The 14,453-nt window shown below is 30.3% G+C and overlaps 1 protein-coding gene across 1 annotated transcript in view; it reads left to right on the top strand.

Annotated features, from left to right (window-relative positions):
• The first annotated feature begins 1,623 nt into the window (after positions 1-1,623).
• Positions 1,624-14,453, top strand: part of LOC119837527 (suppressor of lurcher protein 1-like) — a 44,885-nt gene continuing 32,055 nt past the window's right edge. Inside the window, exons 1-2 of the mRNA XM_038363116.1 lie at positions 1,624-1,774; positions 6,239-6,267. Of these exons, the coding sequence (XP_038219044.1) occupies positions 6,262-6,267 (6 nt within the window). The 5' untranslated portion in view covers positions 1,624-1,774; positions 6,239-6,261. The remainder of the gene's footprint in view (positions 1,775-6,238; positions 6,268-14,453) is intronic.

Below are 14,453 nucleotides of genomic sequence, written 5' to 3'. Positions count from 1 at the left end.
TATTTAAATATTTCATTATAATCAGGCTATTTAATTTTTGAATATTGGTAAAATATACATTAGCGCATACACGGCGACCATTTCATATTATTTTTAAACAAGCCCATCTCTACCATTACCGTGTATTAAGGAAAAACACTCCAAAAGTACCCTAAATTCCAATTTGATATCACAAAGAAGGTAATATTTGTATCACACACGATCCCACACGGTTATAAAGAAATCAATTGTAAATATCAAGGTAACGTTTGATAGAGAGATATTTTCATTTCCCTTTTTCGAGACATTGGGTATATTATGTTTGGATAACTTTGTCATTTTTGTCTCTCTTAACTCACCCAATTGTAGCTATCTTCTACAAAGGTAATCAATAATTGTATGTAGACTATTTTATATATAATTTAAAGCGTTTCAACGATTTCTACAAGTCAGGCATCACTTACGACAAACATTCATATTACGAATTTACATTTACATCTCACATTCTATTTGTGTGAGCACTAACAGCGAGACTCTGTTAATACGATGACGTCATATGCCAGTATAGAAAAAGCTCAGTTGACTTTTTATTTCTTATTTACGTACACCTTCTAGATCGTGATAAACTGAGTTAAAAGCTAAGTTACGTTCAAAGTGTATGTTTTTTTTAACGTGACGGACTGCTGTTAAGTCGCAACGTCAAATCACAATAGATATAAAAATAATTCAAAAAATTTAGTATATTGCTTACTCAAACACATTACCCCACATATTAGATAAGCAAAACTTGATTTTAATATTTAGATCACATACTAATAAAAATATTTTTTTCCTCGATCTGTTAAACCAAAGATAGAATTTAGATTAAGAATTAAAGGTAAAAAATATAGCATACGAGTATAAAACTAAAGAACGCAACTATAAAGGTTATATTTCTGTAGCTAATAAATTAATAAAACACTTCAATCTGAGTGCAATGGTAACTGACACGAGAAAATAAATTTCATTCCCATCTATGTGGAATGTATATCAACCGAGTGTCATTAAATCAACCACCCGATGAAAAATATCCTAGAAAATTTAATCCAGAGAGAAGTCTCATACACTTCACTGTGACAAATGGTATTGGTGCCATAAACCTAAGAATATCGTAATATATAGCGACAGTAAATTAAAAAGGAAAAATGTTGTGCAATAATATGGATTTATCAACATATCTATCAAGATTAGCGACTATCATAAATAACGTATACAATAAGTGTTATTAAACAAATACCCAAAAGCAAATATATATTTTTATTTTATATTTAAATGTTAACATATACGCTTAACGCAAATGAATTACATTGCCTCCCGACTTCACAGGAATTCTCATTATAATGTGAACCTCGTTCAATCTTTCATTACATATTTTATTAAATTTTCAGCCGCCGAAATTATGCTAGGATTTTCCATCACATTTGCGCACGTTATAAATCCAAACATGACGTAAAAATTATATGTAAATGGGGAAAATAAGACGAGAAACGCGAACGAATCTGCCAAATCCTTGGAAGACAATACGTAAATTTGGTGAAAAAATTCACACCTCATAATATATTTGGAAAGGAATTCCGGTATAAGTAAGTCGTTTCGCTCAGTTGAGTGCGAGCGTCGTAGCGCGTAGACGTTGACACGTAGGCGGGACTCGTAGTTGATTTCGTAGCGCTTCGAACGCACGTGGTGTTAGTAAAAACTGATTAAATATGTATGGTATATAGACTAAGAGAAAATCTGCATTACATACTTTTAAATTGTAAGTAAATTTTTATTTTAACTTTTTCCATAGAAAACTTTAGGGCGAAACTTTTGAAGTGAATTGAATTGCTTTCAATTTTGTAAACTTATGACGTTCTCTTTTATATTTTGTTCTGTTTAAGCAAAAATAATTATGTACAGCTAAATGTATATCATTATTTTAAAAAAGGAACATATTACAAAGTCTTTGTCTTTCAAAAATGTTGAAATAATACCAAGTTAATTCTACCTCTAACTAAATTAAATTGGAATAGCAAAATAATAAAAATGATCAATCAATTTGTTTATATAAAAACATTTCTTGAACATATTCAATAAAGATATGTACCTTTTAAATTCACATGAACCAAGTAAACCGTAAAATAAATTAAACGAAAGAGATAAAAATCATAGTGTGTACAAACTAATCCGACCAACACATATTTTCTTGGCATATTCAATAGCAGTTTCTGTAAATTGAATAGAAAACAAATTAAATAAATGGCACAGAAATAAAAACCATTTTTGTACATATTGAAGAGATCTCCAGTAAAAGTTAGAAGTTTATTGTGTTCCCGAAATACCTCTTAAACGTAACATTACTTTTTATTTTAACAACCCGTTTAATTTCAATGCCGTGCAAAGTTTCTTAGTCAAGTGATTGCGCCGACAAAATCTTAGACATTTCTAACGTTGGCTTATAATTTCTCTGACTAAATATGGAGTTAAGATAGAACAATTAATAATCAATTAACTGCAATTAATGTTCAAAAACACTTAAACGAGTCTAAAATTTAAATTTTCGTCAGCAAATAGATTATGGGTTGGAATAATATATTACTGAAGAGCTCTAAACATAACGTAATAATGCATTTAATGTAAAATTCCCCATTATCTTTTCAAATATAAAAAGGCCAATAAACGGATTTTTTTCATTTTAGAAAACAAGTAAAAATCATTTAACTGGCGTCATAACAAAAACAAACAAATTATTTTCTTTTAATAAGAAATCAACCAGATCATCTCAATTGACATATTGGTGAAGCCCATTGATATATATGCGTCGTTATATCATAACTTATCCCCATGTATCACACATGTTGTGTACCCGAGGCTAATTTGATGCAGTTTACATGTTAATGCTAACGATATTAATTAGTAGAACAAGTCTATATTGTGCTGCACAAATTTTCATTCATAGTATATTCTTCTTAAGATTGTTTCAAATGATGAATCACACTATGAAGGTAAAACAATTTTTATCGCCCATCTGCCAACCTGTTCTTAGTCTATAGGTGTTATGCCTTAAGCCGTCATACGATTTATTAGTTTCATTCCAGTAGAAAAAAACAAACACTAAGGATGGTGATGATAGTGCTAACATATTTTTTTTTAATGTAATGAACTGAACAATCAGCTGATGGTGAACAATCAGCACCACCCATGAACATTTGCATTACGAATATATAAATAGGAAGGATAAGGAAAAGAGTAAGGGCCCCCAGTTCCCCCACACACCGAACGAAACACAGCAGCATGCTATTATTTTAGTATCTTTCCCAGCACATGTCGGGTACATGTGCCGTCGCATGCTGGACTCCCTTACTCGATAATTATCGAAATGCAATTTCTGATATAATCTAATATATAAAAATTAATTGATGTTCGTTAATCTCGCTAAAACTCTAGAGTGGCTGGTCTAATTTTTATAACCATGCTTTTGGTGCATTTTCAATAGTCCAGAAAAGGTTTAAAATGTATGAACAATACGGAGGCGGGCGAAGCCGCGGGCAGGAAACTAGTATAAAATATAACTGTTGCCTCGCGTCATCTTCAGAATGAATCACTTATATATTTTGACACATACGAATTTCCGTTTTCATATACTTCAAAACTGATAGCTTTTTCGTATATCTGAAAAAAGTGACTGATTATTAACTCTAAAAACTAAAACTAATTAAGCATTTCAGTATTGACATGTATAGTAGTACTCATATCATTTCAGCTAAATTTAATGAGATTTGATCCTACTTTAATAATTAATATCTCCATATTGAGGTTTGTCTTCAATTTGAACTCATATGATTAAAATTTTATAATGTTCCTTTTTCACTATAATATATGGCTAACTACATAGTTAGGCATATATTATAGTGAAAAGAAAATATATAATATATTTTCTGATGAAAAAGTTATAGTGAAATTATCTAGTAACTTCAATGTTCCAATTCGCAATGAATTTTGTTCAAATTATGAAAATGTATAAAACGAATGAATAACAGATAATCAAATTATTTAGTCGAAATTAATACGGATTAACTCTTTGTGTTGCCAACAATAAAACACGAGGACGGGTAATAGATTAAATTTATTATAATGACTTCAATAGAATTGTGGCTTTTCAAATAAACAAAAGCTTATATCAAAATCATGTAATACTAATACCTGCTTAGGGTTTGTACGTTTGATACTAATGTATTAAGCTTAAACTCAAACTCAAACACAATTTTTTTCAATTTAGTTTCTTCTGGAAGTCCTTTTTTTTACACCATTTATAGTTAAACTATTTACCATCGTTTGGGGAAACAGATTCTACTAAAAATACCCGGCAAGAAACTCCGTCGTTGCTCTTTTTTTTTAAATCGTGTCAATTAAAGGAAGAATGACGTTTGTTTATTTTTTTTACATGCTTCCCTTTAATGATTGTGGTATGTAACCGACTCCTTTAGACTCGATTTTGACGCTCTTAAATGAAAAAAATATTTTAATTTTTGTACACATATCGAGGATCGGTGAAGATATTACAATTTCAAGAATGCATTTTTTCAACCTGATTAAGATCGAGAAAATTAAAGAAATATCTTACATATTATAGTCTGCATAAGAGTAAGTCAGACGACTTATTGACAAGACAAGTGTTTTTTTAGGTGTTTTACTAAGTAGGTATATTTATTATTTGTCCCAGCATTAGTCAAGGTAATTGTACGAAAAAGCCAAGGTGAAAAAGGCAGTCCAAAAAAAGTTATACAAAGATTAAATTAACGAAGTATCACAAGTCTGGCTAAAACATTAGTGATGATTTCAGATATTACTCTTTCTATTCTTTAGATATTACTACTTCTTCAAAACCGTTTTAAATACTTCTTCATTAGAATGGCGTAATTAATTTCGGCTATTTTGATCGAATACTTACCACCTATATTTTACTACTTATCTTTATTACATAAATATTATTAGATGGTAATCTCAACTTATGAAAATCTTGACTTCAATTAGGTCATCTCATTGGCCCTAACTATATTACGCTTGAAGCCAATGACCTATAAATGCGGTCATATGAAAAGGCATTCTATAGACAGACTTGACGTGAAAAATAGGCTTCACGACGTACCTAGCACGGTATTGTTCAGTGCTCTATTATTTTTCTTAGGCTGTGGTTTGCTATCGTTTTTAATTTTTTATTTTAATCATGATATCTAGCTCAACTCTGAGTGTTTATATTAGTGAAATGTATGACACAGGATGCGCAATTAATGTATTCAAGTTGGGATACTGAAATAACATTTTTAATGTCTCAGTTTTATAGAACGTTATAATAATAATACATAATTTTAATAGCTAAGACATAGAATGAAGGAGAACAAGTCTTAACGCTAGTAAGGTTAAAAAATAAATAAATAATAAGTATTCTTTGACATACATATGTGATAGTGAATCAAAGAAACGGGCGAGATTTAGCCATTCGGTTATCAAGTTTTTATCGAAAAAACAGAATAGCTCAGCTCGTCTATTTATAGCTCGTTTATTTTATGAAAACATTTATTTTGCACGTATTGATGCAGTATTGATCTAGTTTCATACTAGTTTTCTGCTCACAGCTTCGTCCGCATTGTTTAAGATAATCCCGAGGAAATGAGGGGTACAAATTAACTAAGTAACTTTTTAGATTCCTAACTATGTTCAGACACAAAATCATACAACTTCTCCGTGATTTCTTTGGAAGGGAGGCAAACAGACAAACACTTTTTAAAATTGAACCATACATTACAAATTACTAATTTATGTTCATAACCGTTTTTATAGCATGTGGTGATAGCCTTTAAGAAGTTTTTACTCTACCATAGTTACTAATTTTTATTTTTCTATAGTATTAGTGTAAAACTGTTGAAAACCCACTTTGGCATTTATTACATAAGCTAGGAATCATTACTCCTAATTACTCCTAATTATATAATTATGAATCATTACGATTACAGATAGTTTTTCTAACTGACCATTTATAAGCGACAGGATCAAGACTAAAATGTCATTAAAATTTTACCTTTTATCGATTATATCAAGCGTACATAACTATTTAACATATTATCGTTACCTGAAGAGGTTCTGGTCCATTAGCCGAGCCTCTCAGGTGTTAATGTAATACTTATAATTCATCAATCATATTTTATGAAATAATTATATACATATTTTATGTTTGTTTCAGGGCTAACGATCGGATCTTAAAACATGAAGGTAAGAACAATATAATAATAAATGAATAAACATAAATATTATTATATAATCCATTGTTTTAGGCCTATTTGATTAATATAATTATCAAATCAAATCTCTTGATTGTGCAACGAAATATGTATAAAAAAGAACATATAAAAAAACAATCTGAATGGGAAGAGATCAACAGGCAGTCTTATCCCTTTAGGAGCGTTTATTTTTACTCTTCTTTTATTATCTCTTCCAGACAACTTGGTAAACGAGGAGCCACTGAGTAGGTTTAATAAAAATTCCAGCTACTGTGAAATTTTCAAGAAAAGGTTTATTCAAACTTCTCGGATCTCAAACTTTCTCTGTATTAAATGTCATCCAATACGATTCAGTGATTTAGGTGTGAATTAGAGACCGGCAGACAGAGTTACTTTTGCTTTTACAAGGGAGAATTATGTAAGTTTTTTTTTTTAGTTACACTTCTTAAGTTTACCAAGTATTTAGAAGTAAACTATAAATATCAAATATTTAAAAATATAAAATTACTAAATCAGATATTTATTTAATACAAGCAAAGGAAACAAGTTTAATGAATCAGCAAAACCTAAAAGTTGATGAACCTCTTAACTCTATTTAAGACGAGCTGCGTCCCGCGGTTTCACCCGCGTAAGTGCGTATCCCGTAGGAATATCGGGATAAAAAGTTGCTTATATGTTATTCCAGTTGTCCAGCTGTCTACGTACCATATTTCATTGCAATCGGTTCAGTATATTTTGAGTGAAAGAGTAACAGACACACACACACACACACACATCCTTACAAACTTTTGCATTTATAATACTACTAAGATTGAATATTACATATTGATATCAGTTATAATATTCCAAAATGGGTGTGTTATTTGTAAAGACCACATTCTGCATTAAAGAAATACTATAGAAATAATTTTACCTAAATGTATTTATAATGATGATTACATACATATCATGTATTTTACTCTCAATATAGTAACAAAGAATCCTCACCGTCACAAATTTTACATAGATTTTGTTGTAAATATTCTTAAATTTACTAATATAAAAGGCAATTCAATAAAGGGAATAATAAACATGTTATTTGTAATTATATTGTATGATGAAAAAATTGCTTTTGTTCCGTCTAAATGAAATGTCGTTTTAAAGTCGAAATCTCAGAAAAAATAACAGAAATGTTTCTGAATATTATACAGACAATTGAAACGAATTGTACCATTACATTTTCGTCGATATTTTATTAAAATCCAAATGATTTTTCAGTCATTCATTCATATATTCTCATTAAATTCGCATTAATTAGACACAGTTCTAAGTAAAGGACAAAGGGAGAACTATTTACCGCTTTCAGTGTCAAATAATAGCACCCTTGTCAACTTGTTTACAAAGTAACAACGAAAACTAATACTGTTTGTGTTATATTGAAATTAATTTGACCTGGATGTAGGTTACAAATCAATAGAACTATTGTTAATTAATATGATATTCTAGGGTTTCTTTCGAGCGAACAATGCTTCTAACATGTTCATGGATTTACATTTGTTGTTAATGTATACATTAACTACATACATATAACAAGCGCTTTTATGATAAGTTAGAATCATATTCGAAGTCCTTGTACGTGTGAACGTCGGTACGTGTACTTAGTATAAGAAAATATATATGTAATATTTCTAATTAATCTCTATGAAACATTAAACCAACCGGTACCATAACCATAATTCTGGCCACGGTTCTACAATTTTTGATGCTCAGGTCAAGTTGACTATATTTTACAATGTCAACAACAGAATGAGCATTACTTATGAAAAATCTTCTGGATGGTGTTAATAATTATACATCCATCGATTCCAGCCAAAAATTTTAGCTAGATTATGTATATCTCAATGAATATTTACAAGGAATTCATATAACTTTATATGAAAATGAACCATAATAATTCCACACGAGCTAGGGATTTAGACATATGGACACTTTAAAGTATTTATAGTCGCTATTTATTTTATTGTTCTTTGCATTTCACTATTTATCGTTTGTAAATTTCAAAACAGTTAGTTTTTCCATAGTACCTATAAAAAAGATTACAATTAATTTATAAACTTTATAAACATAGCATGAAAAATGCTTCGGGTTTAGGGAATTCGATCAAGAATCGACTTTTTAGGAACATCTACATTTTCGTTCAAATGTTATTCGTTATAGAAACATCTTAATTCCAATTTGTTCTTGCCTTATCACAACTGTGTCTACCAAAATGACAAAATTTACTCACTGAATATAATACTGAAAAGGAGGCGTTTTGTTCAATAAAATGACAAGTTTCGAATCGAGAGCCGAATTTTGGGTAACTTAAAGGCTTCCCATGTTTTTCATGTTAACATTTGTCTTTTACGTCATATCATCATTATTTGTCATTCTATGAGTTATTATATACTATCCATAATAATTTATTGTAATGTAGGAATTAAGAAGTCATCGATCATAAATATATAAATTGTAAACTACTTTTTATTTATATCGGTCTTAGTTAGAAATATTTTTTACAATCAATACGCTTTGATCGGTTTTACAGAAAAATGAAAAAGATCACAGCTAGTTAAAACGATTTATTAAAAACGGCTTCCAATTAGATATTGTTATTCAAAATTGATCCACTATTAAAACGTTTGAGTTTTTAAACGAAATATTTACTTTAAATCCAATTTTTTGTCGAATATTATTCTTATACAGCTATAGTATTTAATATATTAACTGGTTATTTATTGTACACCCAATATAATTTTTCAATAGTTTAACTGAATTTAATTTGAATAATATTTTGAACAAGGTTCTACCAACGCGAATAACAGCGTAGATAAACCAACAGTTTAAAAACCTTAATCATTTGTCATATCTCAACTCATAATTTACAAAGCATCGCGGAGATATTTTCCCCAAACTTGGTCGAGTAAAAGTAATTTCTTTGTTTACACGAGTCTCCACTCAATGTGCAGTTTTGATTGGCTTTCTTCCAACATTTGTTTATGTTGCGTAAAAGCCACTCAAACGGACTTTTATTTTGATTCTTTAGAGCAGGAAGCCATTGTTTGGTCATTTATTCAAAACAATTAAAAAGGAACCCTCTTTTAAATAACTTTAAAATTGAAAGTCGCAGGTTATAGAAGAGATGATTGTAAAAAGTAACGCAGCAGATGTATTGAATTTTCGCCACATTGATTTACGAAAAGTGTAATATATTATTATCCATTTTTATAGATGTAATATTATAAATGTGTTTAACGTGTTACAACTTAGAAATTATGTCGTGAGAAATTATGCGAACGTGGTCACGGGGAGACGCTCGCTGTAGTGTTCGAAACGTCGGGTTAATAATAATATAACATAAAATCGCGTTTAAAATCCGTTGAAAAATCATTTTAATAGTTAATTTCTTAATGTATCATACTCGTGTAAAATCAAACACAAGAAAATACTGTGCTACATCTTATCAAAATTTCAATTATCTCATACAATAGTTGAACCTTATAGAAGTTATATATTTTTCCATTTTCATTAACTAATACAAGAAAAAACAAGGAATAAAAGCAATTGTCCTAATACCATACACACAAATATCGTCAAGTGTTAATAAATCAAATCACACGTATAACTGTAAAGGCAATAATGGTAAACAATAATTCCTCAGCGAACATTTACTTAGCCTCAAGAAAGGCTGCCTCAGATTTATGGTACACTATTATAAGCGGTATTGCGTTTACTTATGGTTCTTATCACTAAAACAGCTTGATATATAGACTGCTAAGTCGAGCATACTGTATTTTTAGTTGTGGAAAACACTTAACTGTTCCTTTAGGTTTAGAAATGTTTGAAGTTTTATAGTTAAAACATTTAATCGTTAGCGCTTCGTATAATGAAGTTATTAATAAATAAAAAATAAATAAATGTTAGATTAGAAAAACTTTGATTTGTATTCAAAATATCATAGTAAATGTGACACACAAAGCGAACAATGTCAGTTAAAATGTAATCTATATTTTTTCGAACTCAAACGTTTATTTAATCAATCTTCTTCTTTTTGAAGCACTTTTGAATCGTCATAACATAGTTTTAACATTTATCTGTGTTCCTTCATCAATTTTATTTTCCTTAATTATTCTTAAAATACACATCAATAATGAAGTATTATTCATACAAACAAGCCTTAAAGGAAAAAAAAACTGATTAATTCTTCCTCTTATAAAACAGGTCTTACACCTGCTTAAGATAAAAATGTGAAGTTTTCATTGTATTTCTAACGTGTAATACTTTCCATATAAGATCGGTTTGAAATAAAAGCGAAGATAGATCCTTTAATATGTACCAGCTCTCCGCCCACGGGTTCGTCCGCGTAGTCAAAATTTCCAAGGGAATGAGATGTTTCAACCCGGTATCTTGCCTATGTCACTCTATAGCCTCTAAACTATCCCCAGAATCAATCATATATCACTTCATTAAGACAAAGACATAATTAAACAAATAAACTTTCGCATTTATAATATTAGTAAGGATTTGTATGCAATTGCATTTTTAATCAATCTGACTAATTCGATTAACTTTGTATATTACAAGTAACTCAAAACTACCGACCACAAATTAAATTTTCCTTTAATACTTTGACACTCGCATCATTCAAACTAAGGTTTGGTTCTAAATCCCCCACTTCTAAACCTACGTATTAAAAGTGAACGGCCATTAATCAATCAACTGCTATAAATTGCTTTAAAGTTAAATAAAGCTTAAATAAATGGCTCCAAGTCGATTTATCTTTTATAATTTTATATAAAAATATATAGGCCAATGTCTGTAATGTGTTATAGCAAGAGAAGCTAAATCCACCATGCATTTCTTTATTCTATCGACGTAAGAGACTGGAACATGCTTCTGAGTCTGTGATCTCGTCGAGTACACTCTGGGGTTCTTCATGGGTAGGGTGAACAGAAAACTTATAGAGAAACGCGCTCCATATGGAACTATATCTACACTTACCAACAGGCGAGATAACTACTACTGCAAATGTACAAAATAATTGTATCAAATTTCTACACCTGTGTCCGCTGTATTTTTTGACATCGATCTCACAATAACTTCTACAGAGAATTTACAAGGAATCTAGGTTATGATACAATGATGAGGTGGCCTTTACTTACTATACTGACAAAATCGTGAAACTATTGTAATGTATGAAATTATATTCTAAATACGCAAATTATCGTATGACACTTCGCAATAATCTATACGCTTGTGATCTTTCAATGACCCGTGAACGATATTTCGTATAGGAACGTATCGACACAGAATTTCAAATAAAATATTCTCTTTGTGTTTTTACAAAGCGATATCGACCTTATATTTAATGGAGCAGAGTTCAAAGAAATGGATGATTAAAGATGATGTTTGAAGGCTGCCAACATCTCATATTAGAGTAAGAGGATTACGGAGGTGTTAGGAAGGGAACGTTGGGTACGAATGTCTTCATTTGACGTAAAAGTTTTTATGTCTTCCTTTGGTCTTTTATCGATTTCTTTTTAATTGTTTACAGGCCCAAATAAACTGTTCTTTTTGTATTTATTCTTACAGAGAGTTACCGTTTTTCTTGTAGTCAAGCATCATTAGGTTCATCAATATTATATATTATCAATGCTTTTGAAAAAAAAATGACTAGTTTCTTCCTTAAATTGGTACGTTAGGGAATAAAGTACGTCGTCAAAAAAATACAATATGAGCTTACGAGGGAAACTGTAACCGCCATAAGTAATACACATAAATGAACCTTTGGGAACGAAAATATTTTGCTTTTAACTCTTTTATTATTTTCGCAGAATTACTGCAATATTTTGTTTCAAAAGTTTGACCATATATGTTTGCTAAGTGTTTATTATTTGTGTTTATAATAAGTGATTTGGCAAGTCAGTATTATGTAGTATAATTGACTAAAAACCAATATAGCATTCGATACGTTTTGTGTATAAAAATAAGCAATTAAAGTCACCTTCACTTATCGAATCTAATAATAATACAAGCGATCATTAATCAAAATCTCAGTTACGAATAATGAAAATTAAACGTATTAAAATATTTATTTCACAGGCAAAAGATTCTATCTAGAAATATCTGAGACGCAAATTATTCCTGAAAATGCCAACCTTTTATCGTAATAAAATTAATTGACACAATTAAAACGATGAGATGAATTATAAACGCTTCAATCTTCTACTTCAACAAATGGAAAATTACGCAATGTGCCTCTTTCATTTTCATTTAAATACTGGAGTGATATAAGCAAAGAATACACTTAATTACAAAATAGTGAGGCATTTAATTATTTTACGTTCAGTTAGTAAGAAGTAACTAACGAGATTTGTTAGCTTGTCAATTACGAATGTTATTTTTTTGTATTTTACTGTATGTATAGTTATAAGTAACAGACATTTCTTTAGTGATAGTGATTGAGCCCGGAAATTAATAATAGATGTGAAAAAATCGTTAAAATTGTCACGAATATGGTTCTTTGTATTTTATTCTCTTATTATTCAAAGTAATTTTCAGTGTCAGAAGTCAGAAGGTAAAAACTGTGTTTGAGGGAAACAGGTTCTCATTGATGGGTACAGATAAAAAACCTCAGTGACGTTTAATACATAATTCACAATTATTAATGTGTCTTTGAGATTTCATTGCAACCATACAAATAGCGCTGCAAACTTACACATTTTAAATGTAATATACAGTTAATTTATACAAACAGCACTCATTTAATAACGACGAATCTCTTTGCCAGCGCTTCATCGGCGAAAAAAGGCATTCCTCACTTTTGGCACGCCACAATGAAAATCAACCCTTTACCAAATCTTCGTCTTTTATGACTTACATTTTTATTCCAGCTCGTGTTCTCTCAACATTTGCAAATAACAATTCCGTTCAACATTAGCATAACAAGACCGCGAATTTGCCAGTTCTCTGGCATTTATGGTTTATTTTCATTGAACGTTTTTGTAGCGTCGGTTAGTTCGCAACTTACATTTGAACGACAAATGTTTGTTTTGTTCGGTAAATGTTGTAACAACATTAGCTACGGAAATGTATGGAGTTGTACCTCTTTGTATAATCTCACGTGGACATGAGTTAAAGTCAAAGTTGAGTTACATTAGCCACGGAAATGTACTTTAGTTACGTATAAAAGTCTTATTTAATGTTTTGTTTGATTTATTTGGATCACATTAATTCATAAAAAAGCAGTGGTGGCTGAGTGGTGAGAACCTGGGACTTCAAAATCGATAAGTCGGGGTTCGAGACCGGGCGAGCGTGCAGGAAACAAAATAATTTTTCAATTTATCTGCCCACGTAGATAACATCACCACTGCTTAAAACGGTAAAAGAAAACATCGTGAGGAAACCGGCATGTCCGAAATAAAAAGTTCGACGACATGTGACATCTGCCAACCCGCACTCGGCCAGCGTGGTGGATTATGGCCTGAACCCTCATAGGAGGCCTGTGTATGTAGTGGGATCATATATGTGCTGATGATGATGAATTCATAAAATAGGCAACACTTAAATGTTAGTTTGGAACATCTCTTAATTCGTTTGATCGAATTTAGAAAATTTAATGTCAAATTTTGTTTATGTATGTGCACTTTTCTAAGAATACTATATATTAAATGTAATAACTTCAAATGTAAAAATGGGATTGAAAGTAAATACAATAAATGGAAATAATTGATTTAATGTTTCCATTTTTCGCAATGCAAATTGATGCTAAGACTAGTAGATTTACGTGGTAAGGTAGTGATTAGCTTCAATTAGCAGGCATTATTGTGCTTAAGGCTAGTACAATAATACTGGTTTTCGCTGTTGCCTATATCTGGGTTAAGCACTCCTTAATCTAAATGAGAATTTAAAGCTACTTCGGAAATACAATTCTATAGTTATCTGTTTTATTATTTAAATACTCAAAACTCAAATTCAAACTCAAACATTTATTTATTCGATTAGACTTCATAATTACACTTTGAATCGTCATAACACAGTTTTAACATTTACCACCGTTTCGGAAGGGCCGGTAATAAAATCTGTAGATTACCTAGTCTTGCCATAAATATTGTAATAAAGAAAAAAGAAAATTGTTAACTGCAAATAACATTTATTACT

The sequence above is a fragment of the Zerene cesonia genome, chromosome 3 (assembly GCF_012273895.1).
Source record: "Zerene cesonia ecotype Mississippi chromosome 3, Zerene_cesonia_1.1, whole genome shotgun sequence".
Taxonomy (NCBI): Eukaryota; Metazoa; Arthropoda; class Insecta; order Lepidoptera; family Pieridae; genus Zerene; species Zerene cesonia.
This window is presented reverse-complemented; position numbering and strand designations above follow the sequence as displayed.